General features: G+C 44.7%; 1 protein-coding gene across 1 annotated transcript in view; it reads right to left on the minus strand.

Moving 5' to 3' along the window:
• Positions 1–283: 283 nt before the first annotated feature.
• LOC123237373 (DAB2 interacting protein) overlaps positions 284–27774 on the minus strand; it is a 184328-nt gene continuing 156837 nt past the window's right edge. The window contains exons 6-15 of the mRNA XM_044664258.1: positions 22605–22749; positions 22135–22279; positions 18556–18792; positions 14841–15042; positions 14365–14543; positions 11788–12670; positions 9670–9822; positions 5742–5935; positions 3443–3530; positions 284–1101 (exon numbers count right to left, since the gene is read on the minus strand). Coding sequence (XP_044520193.1) covers positions 934–1101; positions 3443–3530; positions 5742–5935; positions 9670–9822; positions 11788–12670; positions 14365–14543; positions 14841–15042; positions 18556–18792; positions 22135–22279; positions 22605–22749 — 2394 coding nt within the window. The 3' untranslated portion in view covers positions 284–933. The remainder of the gene's footprint in view (positions 1102–3442; positions 3531–5741; positions 5936–9669; positions 9823–11787; positions 12671–14364; positions 14544–14840; positions 15043–18555; positions 18793–22134; positions 22280–22604; positions 22750–27774) is intronic.

Here is a 27774-nt window from a genome sequence, read left to right on the forward strand (position 1 = left end):
AGTTCACTAGAACTTTCTTACAATTGGATCTCTTAACAATGGAATGAACTGCCTCATTAGGTAGTGGTTTCCCCTTCACTGGAGGTATAGTGCAAGCAAAGACTATATATGCTTCTTTTTGGGGAATATGGTTAAAAGGTACTCCTGTTTAGGTATGGGTTGGACTAGGTAGCCTCTGGGGTCCCTTCCAACTCTGCAATCCTTTGGATTGATCCTTTCTGAACTGTCCACTCCATTTTAGGGTCATTTCTGACTAAAATAACTAGAACCCACCTGCTAGAATCAAAGCACTCTTCCCTGGGCAGTGTTAGAGCAATAGTGATCTGGGTAAGGGTGGGGATGGCCTGGAATTCCAGGTCCAGTCCTGGAGATGGGCTAGGAGTGAGTCTTGGTTTCTTTGCCCTCTTTCTCCTTAACAGAAATTAACCCAAGAATTATCAGCCCTCGTGAGAATTTGGAGATTTGTCCAGCTCAAGAGAAAAAGGGTCATTGGTTCAAACATTTACACACCAAAGAAATCCACCAACAGTGACACTTTGCAGTTTGGTTTTCTGGTATTTTTTTTTCCAAATATAACATTTTTCCCCCTTAGGCCACACAACTCCCACAGATAAGTCTTTTTTTTTTTTCCACCTTCCCCCAAACACATGGGCATTAGCTTCTTGGGGAGGGGAGAGGAGAGGAGAGGGAGGAGGCAGTGCCTTCTGCCCCACAGTGCATCAGTCACACACGCTGGCTCTTATCCCGGCCGGCCTGGTGTCTTGGGGGGGAGGGAGGGGAGAGATGAACCATTCTCTGAAGTGGCTGTTGCTCCTGCTGCCCCTGGTGCACTGGGTTGGAGATCCTGGGGTTTTTATTTCTATATTTTACTTTTGTCTCCTCCTCCCCCCATGCCCGGCGGCAGTGGCAGCGCTCCTCCTCCCTCGGAGTGAGTTAACAATTGCTGCTGTTTCTGAATTCTCCATTCTCTGTAATCTGCAATTTGGTTGGGTTTGTGGGGGAGATGCCGTTACGGGTCTGCATGCTGTACCTCTCTTTCAGCTGGGTCAGAGCACTCATGAGGCGTGCGTTGGCTGCATCCAGTGAGGCAATGCGTTTTTCCTGTGAATGACAGAGTAGCCAAGGGAGAAATCATTGGAGGGGGTGGAGGGGGGCTTGGAATACTGGCTTCTTCCCAATGTTCCCCAATATGAACTGAAAATTGGCTTTAACTCAATAGGCCTGTAGCTCTATAAGAAGGTTCAATTTTTCCAACTTGAGTCCCAGTGTAGGGGGTAGGAGAGAGCAGGGAGAAGAAATGGAATGATAACCCACCTCCAAAATGGCCCATTCATTCACTGATCTAAAGAATGTTAGTGCTGCAGGGGACCTTTAAAACAAGAACGCCAGAACTTGAGAGCAAAATTCCTTCACCTCATAGATGAGGAAATCAAGGCACACAATGGACGTGTGTGTGTGTGTGTGTGGGGGGGTGGTGGGCATTGTCTAAGGTTGTGTGGTTAGTGAGGGCAGAGGTAGGATTTGAGCCTAGGTTTTATGAATCCAAATCCAGCATTCTTTCCATTAGTCTATGGTGCTTCTCAATTCTCTTTGGGTATGGTCTTTGGCCATTCTCTCCTAGTTCTTCTCCTACCTGTCTGACCACTCCCCTTCTCAAGTCTCCTTTAAGGACTCATCTCCCCTAACTGAGTATTTTCCAAGGCTCTTCTTCTAGTTGATGACCTCATGAGCTCCTGTGGATCTAATTATCATCTCTATGCAAAGGACTTCACTTGTCTATTTATCTAGTCCCAGTTTCTTCCCTAAAATTCACTCCTGCATCATCAAAAGTGTCCCACAATGAGTTATTGGCAATTTACAACTAGATGTTCTTAAGACACCTCAAGCTCAACATCTTAAAAGTGAATTCATTATCCTTTCTCCCCTCTTAACTTTATTCATTTTCCCAACTTCCCTATTTCTTTCAAAGGCATCACCATTTCCCCAGTGTTCCTGGTTGCAACCTCAGCATTATCTTCTTCTTGCTTTCCGTTACCCCATATAGACAACCAGTTGCCAAATCTCGATATTTCTTTTTTCACAATTGTTCTCTAATCTGATTCCTTTTTTCCTACTCACACAGCCACTACCTTAATTAAGGCCCTTATTACCTCTCACCTAGATTACTGCAACAGCCTCCTAATTGGTCTCACTGTCTCAAGTCTCTCATCACTTCAGTCTATCCTCTATACTGATGCCAAAGTGCTTTTCCTTATGTGAAAGTCTAACCATATCACTCTCTTATTTGAAAAACAAATACCTCTGTCTGGCTTTCAAAGTCCTTCAATACCTCCCCCAATCTTTCCATCTAACTTCAATGGACATTAAATACCCCGTCATGCACTCTGTAGACTAGCCAAAATAGTCTTCTCTGTTTCTCCCAGATGACTTTCCATCTACAATCTCAGTGCCTTTCCACTGGTCTTCCTGTATGTCTGGAATATCTTCCCTCATTACTTATGCCACAACAAATCCCCCTTTTCTTTTGTGATTCAACTCATATGTCATCTCTCCTGATCCCTCCAAATACTGGGGCCCACTCTCTCCCAAACTATTTGGTTTTTATTTACATTTATTCTCTTAATGTTTATTCTGTAAAAAATGACAGATGCCTTCATTATCTTCCCCATTAGAATGTAAGCTCCTCAAGAGATAGGGTTGGAATAGTCTCAATTTCTTTGCCCTCTCTCTCATTTACAGAGATGAAGATTAGGGATTAGTTCATTATATCTCATCCCTAGCTCAGTGTCAGCCACACATAGTAGGTGCTTAATAAATGTTTGACAGTTGATTGTTCCACCTCACCGTAATATTATCTAACTCAGATTTTGTCATTTTATATATGAGAATATCATGGAAGACTATAAAATGTTTTCCTGAAATCAAGAGAGTATGAAATTCCCCAATCTAGTAACCTAGCCAATACCAGGCTGTGGGCATGGCTAGATCTGCCAGTATTTCCAATGGCCATTTCAACTCTGCTGTGCTAAAATGGGAGTTGGGCAAATCTCTTCCCTATCATTCTCACCTCGGCTTTGGGGCAGCATAACTCCAGGCAGCATAAATCTATATGCCTTTTTCCAACCCTTCTCAGATAAAGAATCTCTATTCCACCCTGGCCACCCCACAACCAACTACAGTGTTCTTGTTTCTGTAGTCAAAGTAAGCATGAGAGGTGAGGGGAAAGCTTCCCTTCAGAGGGCTTTCACACTGCCCTCCTCCCTAAGTGATTACAACTTCATCACCTTCCCACATGTAAGCAGCTAGCACTGTTCCCAGACACGTGTGGGTGGGAAGAGAGGACAAAGACTTGTGGGAGCTCATTCATTTAAACAAATGGAATTGTCCCCTCCTATCTGGGAGAAGTAACAAAGGAGGACGAATGGGGAAAACAGCTCCCAACCTGGGCATCAATAATCTTCTGTTTGGAGTCCACTGCCGCCTGCATTTCTGCATGGTCCTTCTTTAACTCCTCCTCCACTGACATTAACCTAGAGAAAGAAAACATGAGCAATACCCATGACTGCGCAATATTTCTGTCACTGACCATGCACATGAGGACAAGGGTTTCCTCTAGAGGAGATCTCCAGTGAAAATGAGGTCTGACAGTTTTGTGAGTGAGGTTAGGACTTTGGCTCCTGAGCAAGGTTGGAAAATAACAGAATTACACACTGTCAGAACTCAAGGTGCACAGAGAACACATGATGTTAGTGCTGAAAGGGTCCTTGGAAGAGAGAATGGTGCACAGCTGGAAAGGCCATTATAAGAGAATGCAGCTAGAAGGAACTTCAGAATAGTCACAGCTAGAAGAGAACTTAGAACACAGAATATCACAACTGGAAGGGCCCCTAGAACAGAGAATGTCGCAGCTGGAAGGGCCACTGAAACAAAGAATGGTGCCAACTGAAGGGGCCTTGGAACATGGAATATCAAAGCTAGAAGGCATCTTAGAATAAAGAATGTGTAGAAGCCAACTTAGCTTCAGTACTTCCAATTTAAAACTGTCCTTTTCATGAGGTTTGAAGTAAGGAAACATGCATTCCAATCTCCCTTCACCTACTCTCTTCTGTAATCTCAAGTTATATCTTCCTGTGTACAAGAAGAGATTTTCCAAATGTTGAAGCCAGCATAATACAAACAACCCTTAAGTATTCCTTAATGCATTTCAATCTAGGTATCGTAGAAAAATAAAAAGTCTGGGGCTAATAGATCTGAGTGCTTTCACACCTTCACTGTATGTATATGCAATATTCTGATCCTTTGAGAAGTGAGTCAACTTGGCCAACTAATTTTTGTTGTTTTTAAAGAAAAACTTTATTTGTAGGCAATATTACCTACAAAAACCCAGAAAATTATTTTTATTCCATAACAATTTTAGAGATGGCATCGCCTAATCCAATCTCTTCATTTAGAGGAAACGTAAACTCATAAAAGGGTTAGTGACTTGCTTAAGGTCACATAACTAGGAAATGGTTGAGATGGTCCTAGGGCCAGTTCTCTTCACTCTCTGTCCAGTGCTTTTTTCACTATACCACAATGAAGTGAATGGGAGAAAGCAACCCAACTGTCATATAGAATGGCCCCAATTCACCCGTTCCACACCATCATGTTTCCCCATCAATGCCTCTAAGCCAAAGAGAAGTCTGGTAACCCTAAAGCTCTAACACGTGAGCCCTTTCTCCCTGCATCAGCCTGGGCCAGTCTCCACAGAGTTCTGCTACTCAGCACCAGATCCTTCCAGAGGTCACCAAATGGTTGGCATCTGGCTGGCTGCCATAATCTAGTTTACCAATCTATATTCTAGTTCCAACTAAGCCCCAGAATTCAGGAAGTTCAATCTCTCCTTTTACAAAGGAAACTGAGGCCTAGTGAGAGGGAACATACTTGCCCAAGCTACACAAAGGGCTCGTGGCAGCAGAGCTGGGACCTGTCCAGAGTTCCAAGGCTTCAATGAGGACATCCAAAGCCTCAAGGGAACCCTCTTTTCTCTCTTCCTTCTTGGGAGCACCTGTGGGCTTGGCTTGCTGAGTGGTGCCTCCTTACTGCCCAGCACCTAGGCTGAGTCTTGGGTTATATCATAAACTGGTGATTTTGAAAAATAGAGAAAGACTGGAGCAGATATTTGTTCAATTTTTGGAATAAAAATTCCTAATGCTGTAAGTAATATTTATGTTTTCCTTTTTAAAAATGTTCAAAATGCTTTGCCACCTAACATCTCATTTGTTCCTTATAACACCCTAGTAGAAGAGACAGAGAAGGGCCTATTAACCACATTTTACAGATAGGGAAACTGAGGCCTCAAAGTTATTTGCCCAAGGTCATACAGAGAATCATATAGGTAAAGTCCGTCTTAGGGGCAGAGGATTCTTGCTTCCCAGACCTGTACTCTAATAATCTCCCATTTTGAGAGCTTTTCTAAGTTACAAAGGATTTTCTCAGACCTTATTGCTTCTGACCCACAAAAGGAAGGTGGTCTGACAACTAATGTCTTAGCTAACCTTCATGGCCTCCCTGAAAAAAAAGATAGTATAAGCATTATCAGTCTCATTTTACAGAAAAAAGAAATCATGATCATGATTTTACATGATCATGGAGTGGGGCAAAACAGAATCACTCTTCTCCATTCAGAGAAAGGCAGAGACAGAGATTGGGAATGGGGGAAGTTCTGTGACAGCCACAGGAAAGGGCTTTGCCGACCTCACCTGCTAATTATGCCCTTCATCTGAATCTCCTTGTCCTCCTGCTGCCTTCTTAACCTCTCCTCGCCCTCCTCCAGCCGGGCCTGGTACTCCAGCATCAGCTTCTGGGTTGTCTCCTCCTGGCACTTGAACCTGCTCTCGTACTCCTCTAGCTTCTTGGTCGAGATGCGCAGCTTGTCCTGGAGCACTACAATGTCCTGGTGGGACAGCCCGCCAGCAGGGAGACATGCAACACATGCATGCACACGCAAGAAAAACAGAGCAGATTGGTCGTTAGTGTGCTTCCCACTTGGCGCCCCGGTGATCTCTGGGGCTTGGGCTGCCCCCCTGGGAATCAACTGAATCATTAGATCTGGGCTATTCCTCTGCTGGAACATGCGAGATTCCAACCCAAACTCAATGCAAAAGGCCCTGATCTGAGGGGGGATGTTTAGGAATTTCTTTGCTGTTGCAGAGGGTGTGAGCCTGAGCTGTACAGCTCAATTCCCATTTATAGGTTTGTGTGTGTGCAAGTATGTGTGGGTGTCAGGCACAGAGATGCCTTCCTCAGGATGAGGAAGGAATCATCCATCCATCTGAGGGGAGGCCAGCAGAGACAGAAAAAGGGCTAAGGTGTAGGCAGGCAAGAGCACTGGGCCACCACGCAGACCAAATCTAGGTGATTCAGAGCAGCGGTTCAGCCCCTCGAGGATCTCTTGACTTTTGAGGGGAAAAGAATGGGGGGAGGGTGAGAGGGGCCCAATAGCTAAAAATTAGGCTGAGAAACGAAAGAAGAGGCAATGGTGCTCTGTGCATGAAACAAGCAGGAGAGGCAGCACCCGAAGCAGCCCAGAGTCAGGTAGCAGAGATGGAATGGATCAAATGACCAGCATCATCCAGCAAGGAGGAGCTAGGAAATTCCTCGTGCCCTTTCCTCTCCCCACCCCGAGACCCAGGCATGTGGTAGCAGCTGAGAACCACATCAAATCTTTCTTCTGACACCAGCCTTTCCACTAAAGGTTTTTCACAGAGAGGACATCATTATATCATTAGAAATACAACCTGAGGGATATAATCAGGAATTCTCAGAGAAACCAACAGCAGGCCATGACTGATAATCTTTCAGGTGTGTCTGTTTCCTTTGGGGCAAGAGTTTTTAATCTGGCCTCTATGAACTGCATTTTTAAATATTTTAATAACTGTATTTCAGTAAAATTAGTTTCCTTTGTAACCTTTATGTACTTTTATTTTATGCACACATAAATATCATTCTGAGAAGGGGCACTTTGGTTTCATCACATTGCCAAAGGAGTCTGTGGCACAAACATTAAGGCTGTAAGGCCTTACAGTCTCTCCAGCAAACTAGGACCCCTAGGACCTCAACAACTTTCCAGGAGGCAGAACCTTCAGAGGAAGGCGAGGGTGACAGGAGCTATTCTGCTGGGCAAAGCACAGGGAAGTTTAGGATACAAGAGCCCAGGATAAAAGGGTATCTTGGCTTAGGAATACCCTGAGGTATACACAGAACTGTGATACCCACTGTTACCACTCTAGCAATGGAATATTAAGCCACATTCAGGGTTCCAATAGTTTTGACAGAGTCCTGTGGAAATTATACAGACAGGGAGAGAAGGAATACTTTTCTTTTAGGATCATAAGATTAAGATCTAGAAAGGGACCCTCGCTCTGGTTTAATTTTACAACTAGGAGAACTGAGGCAAAGAGAAGTTGAAACAATCCCAAAATCTCAGATATGGTGACAGAGCAGGGTTTTGAACTCAGGTTTTCTTTCCCTGGTAGCACACTAGCTCACAAGCATCCATGCCTACGGTGGTCTGGAGAAGGAAGTTTTGTTCCTGACCCCTGGCACTTTCAGATCTATAGGCAAGAAAGTATAATAGGAAGAGTGAGTGTATCTTCTTTTGTACACTCTTTTGGAGTGTACCAGATGGGATGGAAGGAGAGACCTGCAAAACAGGTCCCAAGAAGAATGCCCAGGATCAGGGAAATGCAAAGAACTCCTTCATTCAATCAACAGAGAGGGATGGGAGAAGGAATCCAGAGGGAAGGGATTCCTCAACTTATAGGAACATAGAACCAAACCAAAAGAGATATTAAGAATTCATCTAATCTAAGTCATGTAATCATCTAACTCCCTCTTACAGTTGAGGAAACTGATGTGCAAAATTAAATGATTTGCCAAAACAAATAGAAGAACAAGGATTTGTGCCCAGGTCTTCTGATCCCAAGTCATTTGCCTCTTTCTCCATTAATAATCATTGTAAAATAATGTAGAAATGCTAATGTTAACCACTGATGACAGGGGCTGAAATGATGAGAAGGTAATGGGATACATTATGGGGATAAAGAGCTAGTTTGAAAGGAGGTGATTTGAGGGGCTTCATTCTCCTTTGGACTTGGAAAGAGGCTGAGCCATCACATTTGAGCCTCCTTAAAGGTTGGCCTCCTTCTTCCACTCTGTCTTCAGGACAGAGTTCGGATTACAGAGTGAGCTCCATCAGTCAGTGTTGAGGTTAGAGGAGACCACTACTCCTTCGAAGTTACTTATTATCTCAAATGGAAGTTAGACTTATCTAATGAGCCCCAGGCCTTCCTGGTAGAAAAAAGTAATGGAGGGCAGGAAGTCTACAGCACTCACTCAAGAGGAGAAAGAACTGAAAATCCTCAGGAAGAACTCTAAAAGGTCTTTTAGTCCATCCTCTGACCCTAAATATCTAGTTCCTCACAACTAGCATGGAATGATAGGGTATTAGAGGTAATAGTGTTCTCAGAAGCTCTCTACTCTAACATAATATAATTAGAGCCCCAAAGAGGATATTGGATTAAAATTGATGCCTATCCTGGGTCAACTATGGAAGCCAAGATCATGGAAAGCATAGGGAAAACTTTTTATATGAAGAAACTGAAGCTCAGAGAAAGTAAGTGACTAGCCCAGGGTCAGATTTTGAGCTGGAAGGCACTTTAGAGATCATCTAATCCAACCCTTTTATTTAATGATGAGACCTGCAGAGAATAAGAGGATGAGTGCCTTTGCCAAGGTCAGTGAGACAGGAGTAGAACTCAGAATCTCTCACATCAAATCCAGTACATACTACATGGAAGGAGCAGAGGCAGACTCTAAACCCCATTCTGATGATTCTTAAGCCTGCCCTATTTTCCACAACCCTAGGTTCTTCCCAGGTAGATTTCACAAGTGCTTCCAGTATCCTAAATGTTTATTTAGAAAGCTTGCAGATGTGTTACTAGTAAGCCCAGCATAGTTCATAGAAGATCAATCAGGGAAAAGGATTTGATTTGGGGCAGGGGAGTGGGAGAGGAAATTTCCACATTTCCCAAAATACCATGGGAGAACTTCCCATATTATATTTATTCAGCAAAGGACTGAGAACTTTTCCTAAGGGTGGATTCATTCGCCTCCTTCTGGTGAACTTGGAACCTTCTAGGTCTCTCCAGCATCCTGACACTGGGGCTAGAACCAAGGCTGTCTTAAGGCCTGGAGATATCAGAGTTGCCCAAGACAAAGCAGTTCCAAGGGGCCCCAGGACCCCAAGACCACATGATTGAAAGGGACTTTAGAGAATCTCCTAAATAAGAGAAGGTCATATAAGCACCAAGGTCACCCAGCTGGTAAGGAGCAGAGCTAGGTTTGGAGTCCCCGACCAGGGTTCCTTTCACCTTCTGCCTCAACAGTCAGATGTGTGACTGTAATAACTTTTGAGGAAGTTGCCAAGAAAAGAGATAAAGCATAGAGGGATGGGGCTGGCCTCAGGGCAGGATGTGGCTGGGTAGTGCTATTCCCAGGGTCATTCATTCCCGGTTTCCAATATCCCCTCCCCCACCCCACTATGGTATGGTCACCATACACCAGGTCCCTGGGCTCTGCAGGACTGGCTCCAGTCATGGAAAATGCTGGGGGCCAGTCTCAGATTACCTTTTCAGCTTGGCTGAGCTCCTCTTTACTCCTTAGCTTATCCCTGTGTTTGGGGTCTGGGTCAAAGCTCTCATCTTCTAAAAACTGCATGTTCATATTCAATAGCCAAGCGGCTGTGCGGTCCAGTGCATTGGGGTTCACAGGTGAAGGGGCCTACAATGAGACATATAGCCAGAACCAGAGAAATAAATGGCAAGAACTAGAAGGGCATGGGACCTGAAGGGTGGGGTGAGGAGGACTGGGATAAGGTAAGGGGATAGGATAGAGAGAATGAGATAGGAAAGGAAAGGGCTGAGAGAGAGAAAGCTATTGAAGAAGGGAAGACAAAGAAGACAGAATGACAAAGGAAGTAAGAAAGGCTGTAAGAGTGAAGAGAGCTCAAGAGTGAAAGACAATATGAGGGAGAAGAGGAAGGGGAAAGGGAAGAGGATGAAAAAGAGAGAAAGAAGAAAGAAGAAGAGGGGGAGAAAGAAAAAGGAGGAGGAAGAATAAGACTAATACAGAGGAACAAAAAGAGGGTGTGAGAGATGGGCAAAGAGAAGAATAGGGACTGAGGTGGGGGGCTAAGAGGAACTAAGAAAGACAAGGTCTGAGAGAGAGAGAAACAGAGATAAGAGGCAAAAAGACATACACAAAGACAGAGAGGGGAAGAGAGCAGGGCTGAGATGGAAGCACAGGGGAACTAAAAAACAGGAAGAAGGGAATACAAATAAAGGGAATGGAGAGAAAAATAGGAACAAAGTAAGTAACAGAAAGACTAAGTGATGAATAGATAAAGAGAAAGGCAAAGAGCACAAAAGATGGAGAGAGAAGGAAAGGAAGAAGAATTGAGTGTTTTCTTCTAATAAAGTTTAAACATTTGAATGCTTCCTCTTTCCAGAGGAGAAGATGCTGCTGCTGCGACCAACTTCCCCACATCACCCACATTGGGAGAATGGTCTTAGTGGTAGGAATGGTTTGTATTGAACTTTTCCTGCTTTCCTACCCCATGGCCACTATGAGAGAGAGTTTTGCAAGCCTGACTGGAGCAGCCTTGGGGAAAGTGTGATTCCAATTGGCCTAATAGTTTGGACCTTCAACCTCAATCTCATATGCACCAAGGACTAACATTGTACTCTCTAGCCTTATAGAATTATGCCTAAGACAAAGTGAAAAGTGTCTGACCTCCAAGTGGGGAATGTAAGGTCATCACGAGGTCCAGAAGGACTGGGTCCATAGGATCATTGAGTATTAGTCAAGGAGGACCTTGGAGATCATCTAGTGTAATAATTTTACAAAAAGTACACTGAGCCCAAAGAGGAGAATTTGCTTGCTCAAGGTAACACAGCAAGTCAGTTGCAACACCAGGATTCAAACTTCAGATCTTCTGACGCCTTCTCCAAGTATCTTTCTACTAAACCACACTGTCTTTTCCTTTTGGTCAGGGCTCTTGCTATTCAGAATCACTTTGGCAGGACAGCAGGACTATTGAACCTTTTACTTAATGGGCAATGTGATAACACTCTGTCCCATGTAGCTGGCAAGACTTAGGCCTTTTAGCTAAGTCTCCTTATATGAGGACAGTGCTGTCTAAAGGGCAGAGATCCAACCTTGGAGTCTGAAGAGACATGATTTTGACTCCTGGGGATGTTTTGTTACTGTTTTGGGAAAAGGAATAGTCTTAGATCAAAAATTTTTCCTTGAGTTGAAAGGCATATGGTAGTAAACTGAGGATGCCCATACATAAGCAGTAAGAGATGCTCTCTGACCATCCCAACTTTCTCAACGAGTCCATATGTAAACCTGTAGCCTGCTCCCTGCTGGTGCATGAGATCTGACTGGGCACTGGCTGGAGCATGGGATGATGGTTCTAGGTATGGAAGTTCAAGGCACACTTGAGGGTATGGAAGTGAAATGATGAGAAGGAATAAAAGAAAGCAGAATAATCACTCTTCCTATACCAAGTTGTGGAGGGGGAACTCTGTCTTCAAACCTAGTTCCAGGACTTTCCCCAGGAAGTAGCACAATGGACATATCCCTGTGGACATGCCCTTGGGAATTAGATCAGGAAGCTCCTGAGTCACTAACATGTGCTGGTTCCTAGAGCCAGGCTGGCTCCCAGGTCCTGATAAGACTGACCTGTTTGTGCATGGTACGCTGCTTCATCTCGGGGCTGTCACCCTTGGAGGAGGATGACTGTTGCCTGAGCCGGGCTCCACTGCCCGGCCAGTCAGGGGAGGAGGACATCATGCTCCCACTTGATGGCCGGGGGTACTGCATGGTGTTCAGGAGGGAAGGTGGTGTCCGGCCTCGGGTGACAGGGGGGGGAGGAGGAGGTGGCGGCTGGTCTATCCGCCGCTGGGGGCCAGCACTGTTCTGCCGTGGCACCGCAGACTGTCCACCCTTTTCCGTCAGCGACATCTGCCGCCTTGCCAGCTCCCCAGGGCGCCGGGCCAAGTCCTCAGCCGCAGCGCTCCCAAAGCCGCCCCCACTGTGTTTGCTGGCCGCCAGCTCCTCACTGTTGCTGTGAGAGCTCAGCGAACTGTGGCACTCAGAGCCTGAATCCCCTAAGCCTCGGGGTGAGAGGGGCAGACCAGCAGCCATCTGATATACAGGGTTCTGGAAAGAAAGTGGCGCTAGCAGCTGGGGCCGGCCCGGCGCGCCCTCAGAACTGGGTGTGGTGGGTGTCTGCCCTGCCCGGCGTACTGTGGCCATGCCAGCCAGGCTGTTCTGGGTTGTCCGGGCTGTCCACACACCCTGTAGCTGCCCTGTAGATGACTGGCTGTCATTGAGAGGGTCCGAGGCCCCTGGGGTGCTGGTGCCCCCATCCAACACCCGACTGTCCTGTAGGTCCACCATGGAGAGACTTTTGCTGCCGTTGGACATCTGGACATCAGGCTCATTGGCCTCCGAGTAGCTCGAGCTCCGGGCAGGGGAGGGTTGGACCCCAGAGGACCTTGTGACAAAAAACAAGTCCTTGTTTTCAGGGGTTGGAGATGGTAACCGTGTGAAATCTATCAGACTGCAGGGAAGAAAAGCACACACAGGGGAAGGGGTGGGGAGGGAAGGAGAAGAAGAAGAACCATAAATGCTATGCAAAAGCGCAAAATAAACAGAATAAATCAATTCAGGGAAGAACAAGCAGGAAGATTATTGTTGGGGCAGAGCAAAACAGCCAGGGAGGCATGGGTGGAGGTTTGGGAAGGGGTCTGGGGGAGGTCTGTAAGGCTCACAGTGGTTGAGGCAGAAAGAGAGAGTGAGGGAGGGAGCTGTGTCTCAGGAGGATTTATAGCTACAAGGGACCCTACATCTCATCTAGTTCAACTTCCTATTATAATATATAGATCAGATGAGGAAACTGAGACCAGAAAGGCTAGAAGTCATTATTGTCTGACTCTAAAGCAAGAGCTGTTTTCTCTCCATCAGGTGCCTCCTTGTTCATGCCAACCCCAGTATTGGACCAAGGGGACCCCTGTGACAGATGTGCACCTAAAGGGCATACTGGGCATCAGAATGATGAAGGAAGAGATTTTGGGGGCCTTTGTCTTCCTTTCTCATTCTTAATTTAAAATGGTAAATAAATCATAGGATGTAGATCAGATCAGATCCTCCCCCCACCCCCAAGGGAAAATTGAGAAATAAATAGGGCAAATCAGCCTAATGTAAGCAGAGGGAGACAGCTGGGCCCTGAGGGACAAGATACTCTTGTCTTTTTCTCTAGGAGCCAGGGAGATTATGGCATCAAACTCATACTTCCAAGAGACCAGCTGATACAGAGACCAGGGAATCCTTGAGAACATGAGTTGCAGAGAGGGGAGAAAAGAAGAGAGGGAAAGAAGTGTGTGTTCAGCAGGGAAGAAGAAAATATGGGAATGGTTCTGTACAGAGGCATCTACCTAACTCCTATACCTCTGCCCAAATGGTCTCCAAATCTACTGTTAAAGATTGGGTTAACACTCTTCTGCCTGACAATTCTCTTGTAAAATAAAAATGCCTCTGGGAGAGGGTAGCAGGGTGAGGGGTTATCAGTGACTAATTAGCACCTCTGTGCAAATGAGCTAATCAGAGAGATCCCAAGGGCACAGTACTGGAGCAACACCCCAGAAAATCAGACTCCAAGGAAGTAGCAGGGTGCTACCAGGTGGGGATGAAGAGGGTACCCTAAATAAGGAGAGAGAGAGAGAGTGTGTGTGGTGTGTGTGTGTGTGTGTGTGTGTGTGTGTGTGTGTCCACAACATACTGACCCCCAGTATTAGGTATGCCAAGGGGAGAGAAAGGAAAACAGGTCCAGTTCAAGGAGAGTTTTAACTGCAGTAGAGACACAGCAGGAACTGAAATTGATTATTTATGTTCTATTTAATCAACAAGCATTTATTACACACTTACTATGCACTAAGAACTGTAAGTCCTTCCTAAAGCCATAGAGGAAAAAGGGAGGGATAATGAAATCACAAAACTTTAAGGGACCTTAGAGATATTTTAGGTCAATCCTTTCATTCTACAGATGGGGAACTGAGGCCTAGAAGAGACTTGAACCAGATTATAAAAATATAAAATACAGACCCAGGTCTCATTTGACTCAAGATCTGGTACTCAGTTCATGCTATCTCAAGTGCAAAGCAGAAGAAAATCCCACATGAGTCTGGATCTGGTCTACTTCCCCACCATCCCCATTTGGCCCCAGTCTTGCCACCAAATTTGAGCCAAGGCTCTTACCCAGACAGATCATTTTCAATCACCATCTTCTGGAGCCCTGCAGAGATGCTGCCTCCTGTACTTGGAGTAGAGGCTGCGTGCTCAGCTGTCACTGACAATTGCACACTGGCCGGATTATTGAGAGCTGTGTTGACGTCCCTCAGGATCCGAGGCAGAGGTCCGAGTTTGGTGACCGTACTCTGCAGAGAGACGGTGAGACGTAGATATTACCTGCTGGGGAATGGACACAAAGAAGAGAGGGGCTCCCTGGGGTCTTCTCTGGTGGCCTTCCCCCTTCTCCTTTCACTGAAGTAGACTTTAGGGATCTGCTGCTCTCTTGTTTTAACATTCTGTCGAAAAATCCTCGCCAACTCTAACATTCTATGATCTAAAATCTCTTTTGCTTCTAATATTCTGCATTCTCTGACACTCTGAAGCTATTGTTTGATCTTTTCCTTTATCCTCCTCCTCCCCCTTCCCACTCAGCCCTGTGGTACCTGCTCGAACTGAGAAATGACCTCCCAGAGCAGGGAATGCAAAGTGGAGAGCTCCCTCCCCAAGTCGATATAGCCCTCGAAGCCAGCTGTGTTTGAGATGGTCTCTGGATTAGAGATCTCCAACAGGAACCGCTGCATGTTTGTCCACTCGTGTTCCAGAAACTGATTCATGAAGGACATGTATTCCTCCTTGCTGCCAAACCTGGCAAAACAAGGGTAGCATGAGCCCCTTGTGGGAGCCATGGTGGGCTGAGCCACACACAAAGAAGCTGTCTCCTACCCTGCTTAGGGCCCATCCCATTGACAACCCATCCCAAAGACTGTTAAGGGAAGGAAAGGGACAGAGGTGAACCTTTTTATTATAATACACATTTTCTCAAAATAGAAGTCTGTCCACCAAAAGCAGTGGTATAATGGGAAGGGCACTGGCCTTGGAGTCAGGAGGTGAGTTTGAGTCTTGGCTCAAATCTTCATTAGCTACGTGACCATGAGCAAGTAATAGGTCACCATACCTCTAATCCCCTACTGTCCCTTCTTGTTAAATGAGGATAATAATGAGTCCATTTTCACAGAGTAGATATTATAGGGATGTAAGTTCTTAGAGAAACCTGTTTTCACTAATGCTTTACTGTCTTCACTTCTGAGCCATCTAGATGCAGAGGGAGAGGCTATTTCAGGTGATGTTTTTGGAAGGCTCTGTGGAGGAAGAAGCTTGGTGCCAAGCTGTGGGGTGATGATGAAGTTCTTGGCTGCAATAACTCTTAAAAAAAACCCATCTGCTCAGTTAGAAAAAGGCTACAAGTTGAGTCAGTAGAGGGAGTATTCAAATCAAAATCAAAATTTAAAAAAGTTGCAGTATTATGTTACTCTATTATGACGCTTGAACCTCATCCCCTTTTCTTCCTCCTTCTGGAAGAAGCCCATTTGGAAAGAACAGAAGGAACTCTGTAGGGACCTAAAGCAATGGCAGTCTTTTCTTGAGAAGGCAAGGGAACTAGAATTTATTAAGCATCGAATATGTTCCAAGCACTGTGCTAAAGCTTTACAAATATGAACTCATTTGGTCTTCAAAACACCCCTGTGACATAGGGGTTATTATTATCATCCTAACTTTACATTTGAGGAAATTGAGGCAAACTTGCCCATGGTCACACAACTAGTATGTGAGATGAGATTTGAAACCAGGCTCTCCTGACTCCTGGTCTAGTACTCTACATGACCTATGACCAAGTCACATCAACTCACAACTCCTTGTGTGGGAAGGCCTTGCTGTCCACCTATGGCTGGCCTCTTCCTGCCCCCCTAACATGGATCAAAGTCATCACTCTTCACCATTATTGGTGAATGTGGACTCAGGTCAGTCAAACTCACCACAAGATCAGGAAGCCTCAAACTAAATGCAACCAGAGAGATAAAAGTGAAAAGTGAACTGATATTGTCTGCTACTATGGAATAACCAGTGTTGGGGCTGGGGACAGGCAATTAGAGGGAAAAACAACACTGGATTGGGGGACCCTATACTTTGGTTTAAGTTCCAGATCCAGCTGCAGGATCCTGGACAAATCGTTTTCCCTCTGTGCACCTTGGTTTTCTCCTTAGTTCTTGATCCTGTGGCCTATGAATATCCATGGTTTGGACTCATTCCCTATAACTTTTCCTTTCTAAGATTGTTACTAATTAAACATTTAGCCTATGAGTGAATGTTGGTAAACATATTCAATTAGCAATGCATAAATGATTTCTTGGGGCAGATCTCCAAGGAAAAAACCCATTCTGTCTCTTCTCTCCACCAAGGTGGGAATTGGTATTATGTTATTAGAAACCACTCTCTATATAGTCTGTCAAAGAACTTCATGGTTTAGAGCCTTGATTTACTTCAGTCTGAGCCACTCATTCTTCCAGATGATCCCTTTGGGCAAGGTAGCCAACACACAAGAGGGATGAGTCAGATGACTCCTTGAGGGTCCTGGCACTCTGGAATGGGCTATATTTCCTTCCACTGTCACCTTAGGAAACTCTGGAGCCCAGGCCAAGCCTGAGAAGCCATGGAGTAGAAGAACATGCCTGGGCCAGAAGGGGCAACCTCTTTTAGGATTTGGGTTCTCCTACTATTTTCCCAGTGAAAGGTTGGGGAGAACAATGTCTAACAAGACAAATGCTTCAGGGCTCCTCCAAATAGGATCCTGCTTTTCTGTTTTAGAAAGGGAACCCCTTTGGTCCTGGACCTCTCAAACAGAGAATGTCTATGGTCCTTGCTGCAGAACTCCTAGCATATATTTGGGATAGATAGAAAAGAAATTGAAAACACTGGACACAAAGTCAGAAGAAATGGAGATTTCATGCAAGTGTGTGATACCTTGGATAAGTCACTTCCTCCACACTAGACCTCCATTTTCTCCTGGTAAAACGATATTAATTCCTGTCCTGCCTCCATTCCAAGGTTCCTTATAAGGCTCACAGATAACCCAAGAGATATAACATTTTATAAAAATGTGAGCTATGACTGTTAATCATCTCACTGTTCCCAAGCTTACATACTAAGCTGGTTCAGCCAGTTCCCCAGGACTCATGACTTGATGTGCCCTCTCCAGAGATCTAACCTCTTCCTGATTTTCAGGCTCATCTCCATAAAGCCTTCTCTGACTGCTCTCGTACCTGCTGGCTATATCACCCACAACTGACACTTAGCCAACACTGTTATTTATGATAACTAACCGTAAAAGCTTCTATTTCCAAAGCCCATTTAATTTTACAGAGCACTTTCTTCCCAACAACCACGTGCAGAGTCTTCATTAGGTGTCCTTGAAGACAGTGATTCCCGCCACCCCACACTCATCTTACAGAGGAGAAAGGAAAGTTGAAAAGGAGTTTGCAAGGTTCTAGAGTTTATAAGTGGCTGAATCAGGACATAGAATCCATGGCAAAGTAGTGAGGAAACCATTTTGTAGATACTACAGAAAATTGAGGGGTTATTGATTCCCAACAGAGATTCAGTCTTATTTTCCCCATCTGAAAATGTTTGTATTTTCAGCCTCCTGGGGGCTGTTGTGAGGATGGGATGGGAGAGGACAGAGGACAGGCCAAGACAGAATAGGATAGGGATTGGACCTGTGATTTCATTGGTATGAAGAATTCCTAGTTGAGAAAACCCCTCAAATCCAGCTAAGCTATGTGACTCTGGGCAGGTCACTTAATCTCTCTCTTGGTCTCCACAATTGTCAAATGGGGATAATAATAGCAAGTACTAAGCACAGTGCTTAATAAATGCCACCTTGCCTTCCTACCTTGCAACCTTGCTACTTTCCCTCCTTCCTTTCTTTCCTCTCTCCCTCCATATATCTTAAAGAGTTGCCTAGAGCACTGAAGGTTAGCTGACTTGTTCAGAGACACTCAGCCAGTCGGTGTGAGTAGAACTTGAATCCAGATCATCCTGGCCCTGCAGTTCAGTCTAGTATATCAGACTGCCTCTGTTATTGTGAGAACACTTAGTGAGTGGTCAGGTACCACAGAGATGGGAGCTATTCTTATTGGCGATGGTGAAAAGCAGCAGCAGCTCTTTCTTGGGCTTCCTTATGAGAGAGATAAAGAAAGTGTGTGTGTGTGTGTGTGTGTGTGTGTGTGTGTCTGTCTGTCTGTCTGTCTGTCTGTCTGTCTGTCTGTCTGACTGTCTGTCTGTCTCCTTGTGCTTATCTATTACAAGGGAGATTCTACTTACTTGGCAAAGTTGGCCAAGTTCTGTGTGACCTTGGCGATCAGGGTCAATGTTCGAGCTGTCCGGTCATCTGGATATTCCTGGAGCAGGCTGAAGAGGGAAGGGGACATGATGGCAGGGCAGAGGAAACGCAGGAAGAGGGAAGCGCTGATGAGGCGCTCACTGATGTCTGGCCGGCCCCGATTACTACATTCTTGCCTCCAAGAGGCAAAGACTTCCTTTAGCTCCCGTGGAAAGACACTGCAGGGAAAATAAAAGGAGCCCCAAAGATTAGTTTGGGCTGAACATCAGAGGGGTATCAACCAAGGCTTCCTGAAGGAACCCTGGGCATGGAGTAAAGAGATCTGGGTTCTAGCAGCAGCTCTTTCACAAACAAGCTGTATGATCTTGGGCAAGTCCCTGTCTAAGTCCTTTTCTAAACCTCAGCTCTCTCATCTGCAAAGTGTGAATAATACTTTCCTGATGTCGAGTGCTACACAAACACAAGTTGTATGTACTCTCACCTCACCTCTTAGGCTTCCTTCCTCTCTGAGTGGTGCCTGGGCCTGGCAAACAGCAGGGAAAACCCAAACAAAGCCTTCTGGTCTCTTGGATACCACTTTACTTTGTCAAAACAAATACTCATCCCTGAAACACCCTGTCACGGAATCATTAGGTCACATGATATGGCCGTGTTCCCTGAAAACGACCTCATCTCTCCAAAAAGCTCTAGTGAAGCCATGGAACTCCAGCATGGGGGCCAGTTGAAGACAAGTCTGGTTTGGGGCAGAAAGTTCTTGGCCAGGAGGAACAAAGGGTATGAGTCTGGGTGGGGAGAGACTCTAGCAAAATAGAAAGGGAGCCTGACTAGGAGTCAGAAGATATTGGTTCAAATTTTGGCTCTGCTATACCCATGCAGGGCCTTGGGTTTTTTGCTTGGTCTCCCCTCTCTGGGTCTCATTTTCTTTTTCTCCAAAGTGAAGGAACTGAATTAGATAATCCCTACCTTCTCTTCCATTTCTGACTTTCTTTACTTAGCTTCATGTTCTATCATTTTTAGTTCTAGGGTCCCTTTCTAGCCTAAGACTGTGTTTCTTATTCCAAAATTCTATGTGCTAATGGATCTTCTAAATCTTTAATTTAATTTTTAGTGCTAACATTGCACACTCTGAGGTTCCTTCTACCTCTGACATTCTCTGTTCTGTTTTATCCTTTTATATATTAAGGCTCCTTCTAGTCCTGATATTCTTTTTTCTCTTTTGTTATAACTTTTTACATGCTAAGGTCTCTTCTAGCTCTGACATTTGGGGTTGGATCCACATTGTAAAGGGTAGCAAATGCTTGGTGAAGGAGGTTGGACTTAGTGGATAATGGGGAACCAAATGAAAGTTTACGGATTGATTCAAACCCCTAGAATATTCATTTACTAGATCCTAATCCTCACAAAGTTGCTCCAAGATAAGAGAGGCTGCCAGCTCAAACTAAGACACTGACCCCACAAACAGGACTCCCTCCCCATCTTTATTCTGGGTTGGTCTGGCTGTTGTGCTGTCCTGTTCCACTGGCCTTTGAGCCCCCCCTGCTAGGGCTTGCACAGGTCTCAAAAGGAAACCTGTCAGAACCAATCTGGGTACATCAGCAGGGAGAAGCTTTCTTTTCTGTAGCATCCTGGGAAATATCACTGTCCTCTGGGGTATGAGGAGAGGAGGCAGTAATTGTTTAACAAATCCCAGCACTGCTTTGTGTAGGGCCTATGCCTATCATTCATCACACAACTTTCTTCTGGGAACCAGCAGCAGCTTGCTGAAATTCTGCTTACACTGAAACTTTCCAGATGTCCAAATCATGCCCTAATTATAACAATTTTTGGTTATTGTACAGCTTTCCCAGCACACTTGCTCTCCCTCCCTTAGCCTCGACCAGCCTGCAGACTCCACTGTTCTATATAAAGCCTGGACAGAGCTTTACCTTATCTTTCCTGTTCCACCAATCCCAGGCTTCTACCTGCTGGCTCCCACTAATTATTCCCTAGGAAAGATGAGTGGGGAGGAGGTAGTGATGTTAGAAGAAAACCCTAACTGCCTACCTGCAAACCCCTTCCTTCTCTTCCAACTAAGAATTTGTAGCATGTATGGAAGAAGCACCACATCTTCAGTGCTGAATTAGAGGGATCCCATCCCTGACCTCAAGGGGCTTCCAGCAGGGGGTTGTATCATAAAAGAATAAGAGACCTGGCCTGGGGTCTCATCCAGGTTCTGCTTCACTAGCTGAATGAAAGGGTAAGCTACAGCTCTGTACCTCAGAGAAAAAGGAAGGGGTTGGCCCAGGTGACCTCTCACATCCTTTCCAGCTTTGAGCCTCTATAGCAAGGGGTCCTAAAGTAGGATATAGCTTCCACATAGCAGGGATAAGATGCTTGTCAAGGATGGATATTTGTTAAGATCAATCTCTTTTTTTGTTTCTTATGAGAATAAGTATGGTAACCTCTAGAAAGTATTTCTTTTCAGCTTGAAAAGTCTTCTTTATTTAGGCATATGCACGGTAAATTCTAAAATGTATTTCCTTGCATACTGAATAAAGAATATGGGAAAGCTTACTGAAAGTCAAGGGATAGAGGGGCCAAAAAAAGGTTGTGAAGCACTAATCTTCAGTCCCTGTGAGCTCCTCTGAGCTCTAAAACAAACGAAAATAGCAGCTGGGAGTGGTGGCACATGATAATAATCCCAGCTACAAGGAAAGCTGAGGCTAGAGAAGCTCTTGAGTTTGGGAGTTTTGACCCTCAATAGGTCATGTTGGGTATCTTGAACAAATTAATACCATACTATTGGTGAGATCTCTAGAAGGGAGCCACTGGGCTGCCTACGAAGGGTTGAACTTGCCCAGGTCAGACATGGAGCAGATCAAAGCTTCCTCATCAGTCAACAGTGACATCAGGCCAGTGAGCAGCCTGGCCTGATAGGAAGACCTAGTCTTAAACAAATAAATATGTCTAGTAGCAGGGTAAAGAAAGCAAATACAAAGCAACTCAGCAAATAGCTGATATTTAGCCATTGTTTTCTCTATTACATTGTATTTTAAACCTGTTATAATATTTCACCCTCAAGACAGACAGTTCTATAGGGGAGCTAGCATGATCATGACCTACAAATTGGAAGGGGCAAGATATGGCATGAGTAAGTTGATAAACAGTTAAATGTTATAAGGCACAGACTCCCTGAAGGTCATGAGCATGAGGCTGTGGGGGGTAAACAAGGAGAAACTCTTTCCAGTCTTCCCAGACAACCTCCACCACAGGCCCAAGGAAGTTGAGGGGAGAGGGGGCAGCAGGTAGATATGGGAGACAGCAGTAGAGGAAAGGGGAGGTGAGGGGAAATCCAGAGAGGTGCAGTAGTACACAGCAGAGGCAGCAGGCAGAGATGGGAGATGATAGTGGCAGGACAGGGATGTGGGGAAGAGTCCCAGGGAGGCACAGTGGAACACAAGCAGGGGCAGCAGGCAGGGATGGGGAACAGCAGTGGCAAGGCAGGGGGCTGGAGGGAGTCTCAGGGAACACAGTAGTACACAGTAGGGGCAGCAGGTAAGGGTGGCAAGGGGCACACTGACCAGTAGGAGTTGATGATCTTGCAGAATGCTAGCTCACAGCACATCTTCAGGTTACTCTGGTGTTCAGGTAGGTCTGAGGATGAGCATTTGCTGGGGTCCACCTCACAGTTCTCATCTGACTCATACAGAGCTTTGATAAATTCACCTGCAAAGAGACATCCCCACCATGGAAAGGTGGTATGAGGTCCCCTGAGCTGTGTGGGATGGCAGCCTCAGGCAATATTATTATTAAATGTGAGGTATGGGGGAAAGCATTTTCCCTCTTAGACTAGGAGAAAGGAGATGCCTGAGAGAGAGAAGGTTCTGGTTTCCTGTTTAAGCAAAGGACTTTGGTTCCCTCTTATATCAGGGGCTTCTTCAGGGTATGAGCCATGGCTCTTTCTCCCCCACCCCATTCAGGATGATTCCCAAGGCTTCACACAACCCTCTTCCTCCCTCCCATCCCTGGCTCCATGTCCAGTGACACCAACCTAAGGCGTCCTGCAGGTACTTCTGGCCCACCAGCTTAAGGTATTCCTCAATGGCCTTGGTGGCCAAAGTGTTCTCTCGGAAGATGAGGTGTTCGTTCTCCCCACAACGGTCCACCTCGGACATCATCAGGTCTGTGAGGAAGTCCTGCAGAGGGGAGTGAATTGGGGGCCTGAGGTAGCATATTCTGTGGAGGGGTCAGTCCTTCTTGTTCTGTTGGGAAGCAGACAGGGCTTTTCCTATCTGACAATGGGTCTCTTCACCCCAATATGGCAGGTTCCTACTGTGAACAAACATCCCTCCAGTTCCCTCATAGGGTTAGAGGTGGGGGTTCAAGTCCATTGCAATGCAGTGCAGTAACAATTTTGGGGTCCAGAGCCCTGAGTTTGTACCTCTACTACAACAGTGCCTGCCTGGGTGGCCATGGGCCAGTCAGTCATTTAACGTCTGCAAAATGAGGACAAGATATTTGCTCTACCTATCTCAAGGGTATTAAGAAAAAAGTGTTTCACTGATCTTAAAGTAGAAGGTGAATATGAATTATTCTGTGTCACCACTACCTAAAATCTTCTTTGTACTAGTCTGAAACAAGATCATAGGATTTAGAGTTGGTACAGATCTTAGAGATTACCTAGTCCAACCTCTTTATTTTACAGATGAGGAATATAAGGCTCATAGAGGATAAATAACTTGTTCAGTCACATTGCCAGTAAGTACCTGTGTTGATCTTCACCTTCCGTGTATTGGTTCCAAGGAAGAAGACCAATAATGGAAGTTAAGTGATTTGCCTAGGGTCACAAGGGTAAGAAGTGTCTGAGGCCAGATTTGAACCTAGGTCTTCCCATCTCCAGGCTCTATCCACTGAATCACCTACCTGCCCCTCATGGTACTGATCTTTAAACCCAGGTCCTCTGACTCCAAATCTTGTCTTCATAAAGAAGAGGGGAAAATTCCTTCTAGGGACCAGAGCTGAACCAACTGCAATCTAATCTTTGATCTGCACATGCTCATACTCACTCAGCTTTTGACCCAGCTGATATGTGTATAGTAAACAGGTTTAAATTACAGTCAAGAAGACTGTGACCCTTTCCTCTCCCCTTGAGAAGAGAAGCATCTGATAGAACTCCAGACATGCTCTGGCCAGGTATTCCTACTGCTACCTCTGTCAGCTGAGTTCGAAATTCATAAGCAATTTCTGAGAATTTTAGAAGCCAATACCCCCCTTTAGCCCAATGCCAGCTGAAATCCCAGAGGGGCCTCTGGGAACCTGGGTTCTGCTGAAGAGAGGTGGTAACTAAAGCTGCTGGATGGCCTCCTTCCCTGCTTTTCTTTTGCCAAGATTGTCCCAAGGGGGTGGTTTCAGAGGATTGGGACTTTGGGGAGGCTAGGGAATGAAAAAGGAGGATGTGCAGAGGACAGCCATTAAGAGAAATTCAAGGCAACCACAATAGCTTTTTGCCCAGTGTCTGGTACATAGTAACTGCTTAATAAATGCTTACTGATTTATTACAAATATTTAAAGGACTGTCATATGGAAGAAGGGATAAACTTCATCAGCTTAGACCAAGAAGGCAGAACTACGATCACCAATAGACAGAAGTAACAGGCAAGCAGAGTCTGTCTCTTATTTTAAGGAATAACTTAATCAGAACTATCCTGAAATGAATAGACTGCTTGGGTAAGTAATGCCCTCTTTTCATCACTGGCAGTGTTCAAACAGAATGTGGATGGTCATCTGCTGTTGATACAAGAGGATTCCTACGTGGAGTCTGAAGTTGGATTGGACTACCTTTAAAAGTCTTTGCCTTTTCCAAATCTGTTCTAATAGTTTTTAAAATTCAGAGGTTTTGAGGATTCTAAGATTAGAGGATTCTAGATTTCATGACTGCCTGGGAAAACAACCTAGCCATGAGGTAGCACCAGGGAGAGCCGCCTTCGTCTTCTTAGAAGGACTGAACTCTGTGCCTTTGTGTTTTTCACTACAGAGAATAAATCGCTGTTGTCAGATCCCCTTCACAGCATGCTTCTGGGGGAAATACCAAGAGGGAAAAACCTCCCCTCAGCAGGGGAAGCTTAAAAAAGAAACCCACCAACACCCATCTATTCAAAGCTGCCTGTAAAATCCCTCAAGGGGAACAAAGCCCCCCTTCCTCCTCCTCTCACTGCCACAATTAGCTCTCCTGGCTTCTGGGTGTGGGGTTGGTGGTGATGGGGGGTGGGGGTTTCCTTAAAAGAAAGAAGAGAAACTGGTAACAAGGAAAACCTTCCAGCAACATGGGAGAGAGTGGGGAAGGAGCAGGGTTGGGATGAAACAGGATGGATATATTAAAACAGAACAGGAGTAAGGAGGGTAGCTAGAAGAAAGTAGTGGGAGAAAAGGAAAAAGATGGTAAAGACAGAGAAAGAAAAGAGAACTGGACAGAGAAAGAAGGAAAGTGACATATCCAAAGTTATATGGGTCAGTATCATCCTCCTGACTCCCAGGCTAGTATACTACACAAGTCTGGCTCTATTCCCCTAAGCCTCTTCACTCCATCTTCACAGAATTAATCAACAAAAAAATCAGGTTTTTATTAAGTACTTACTAAGTGTCCATGGCAGGAACTGGGATACAAACAAAAGTGAGACAGTCTCTGTTCTCATGTAAGATCTGGAGTAGACACACACACACACACACACACACACACACACACACACCCTTTGTTACCCCAGAGCTTAGTAATTACCTGGCAGTTCCAAGAGCTTAATATATGCTTGCTGATTTGAGAACATAAAAATGGTAAATGTTTGGGGTACAGAGCTATGGAAAGAGAGGTGCACAATATACTGTTGATGAAACTGTGAATTACTTGGTCTATCCCTTCTAGAAGGAATTGCACTAAAAAGTCACTAAATGGTATAAACTCATTGACTCAGTGATGCTTCTACTAGACATATATTCCAGGAGATCAAAGAGAGGGAAAGGTTTCATATATTACTTGATGTACATGAGTGGTTTTTTTTTTTTTTTTGGTGCTTTAGCAAGGAAGGGGATGGGAAATGGATACTGGTCACCTGGGGAAAGGCTAGACAAACTGGCATATGAAGGTAATGGAACAAATTATTTCATTATATGAAATGACTTATGAAGAATTCAGAAAAACTGGGAAAGAACTATCTGAACTGATTCACAGAGAACTAAGAAGAACCAAGAGATGAATTTATATGATGTTCACAAAAATGGAAAGGAAAACAACATTGAAAGAACTCAGAATTCTGATCAATTCAGTGATCTAGTTTGACTTCAGTAGATTGATTATGAAACATGACTGGTAGACTACAGGTACAAATTGAAAAGCAGACATGGCCAACGTGCCCATTTATTTTTCGGAACTGTACTTATTTGTTATAAGGGATGTTTTCTTGATATTTTAAAAGAAGAGTACCAATAAAACATTTTAAGAATGGGGAAACTGATTTGCCTTCCAATTTTTAGGTTTTAGAATTTAAGTCTATGGCTGATTAGCTGTTATTTTGATGAAACTCAAGCATACAAATAAATATGCACACACACATGTATATATAAAATACACACACCTTTCATAGTGGGGCACCTGTTCTCTGGGCTGACTGAAACCCAGGTGTGAGGTAGTCTCCCTGGGGAATATTCTCTAAGAAAGCTAACTTTCTATAATTATATTGCACGGGGCCCAAGATCAGTACTGCCTTCATCTCTCTAGACCTATTAGACAGATAGACTGAGACAGTTCCACCGGGATCCTATTCCCTGAAAAACAACATCTCAGATAATTCCTGAGACTCCGATTTTTTCTAATTTCAAGTGAGACTTGCTTTCAGAAAACATGAACTATCCAAATCTAGATAGTTCATACAGTATGGAAGAAGAGCCTCTCCCTTTACAGAGTCCTGTCAAAATTCAATCCACAGAATCCCAGGAGAGGATTCTTTATGAGGGATGTAATAGCAGATCTTTGTACTCAGACTAGACAACCTCTAAGGTGTCTTTAATTTTAATTTAATTTCTTTTAATTCTAAGAATATAAGTTCATATGGAGTGAAGGGAGAAAGTACTAAACTAGAAGTTAAGAGTTTTAGCTTCTAATAATGACTCTGAAGATATATCACTGTGTGACTCTGTGCCTCAGTTTCCTCATCTGTAAAAGAATTATGGGTCTCTGATTTCTCTTTCAGTTCTGACATTTCATGCACACCAGTCCCTTCAAGCTTTAATGTTCTATGACTCCATTTATGGCTACAGATAGATTCCAATCTCCACTCTGTCATTAACTAAAATGTATAATTTTGGGCAAGTCACTTATCTTTTCTGGGCCACAGTTTCTCTCTTTGTAGAAAGAAGGGGTTGGTTACCTAAGGCTCGCATTCTGTGTTCTAAGATCTCTTCCAACTCTAACATTTCTCTGAGATGTGACAGGACATCAAAGAAGCAGAAATAGAGTGACATTGTAAAAACAAAACTTGACTGAAGATGATATGGGGCAGGCAAACCTTTCCCCACTTCCACCTGAGTGCTCCCCTACAGAGTGGGCATTGATCCTTTACAGTAAGGTCAAGGGAAGGAAAGTCTGCTATGTATTTCCTTCTATCCTCAGTCCCTCCTTTTTCAAAGCCCTCCCTCCTCCTGACTTGCCTCAAATGTCAGCCCTGTATATCAAAGTTGGCTTCCCCAAAGGGTCCTCACCCTGAGCGGTACCCTCTTTTTCCCCGTCCTACTCTGCTACTGCTACTTAAAGGAACCAAATTAATTTCTATGAATGCTATAACCAAATCAAACCCTTGGACTGAGCCCCAGAAGGCCAAGAGGTTTTAGGCAGCTGGGTTGGTTGGTGTTTTATAGCCTGGTTGTGGGCAACTGAAATGCTGATCTGGTAAAGGGAACCCTGCCACAGCCATAACTCTGGGAGAGCCCATGGGAACCTTGTCAGGGTGGTAGTAAAAGGCTGGCTTGTGGGTGTCAATGAATTGTGGGATTTTTTTTTTAACTGAGAAAGGCTTTAGAACTGAAAATAGAATACAGAATGTTCAAATTTGAAGGAACTATCGAGTCTAACCATTTATAAACAAAGATCTTGAGGAATCGTGAGGAGCAGTGAATTATCTAAGGTCACAAAGCCAGTAAATGGTAAAGTTGGGACCACAACCTTCATCTCCTGA

The sequence above is a fragment of the Gracilinanus agilis genome, chromosome 2, assembly GCF_016433145.1.
Source record: "Gracilinanus agilis isolate LMUSP501 chromosome 2, AgileGrace, whole genome shotgun sequence".
Taxonomy (NCBI): Eukaryota; Metazoa; Chordata; class Mammalia; order Didelphimorphia; family Didelphidae; genus Gracilinanus; species Gracilinanus agilis.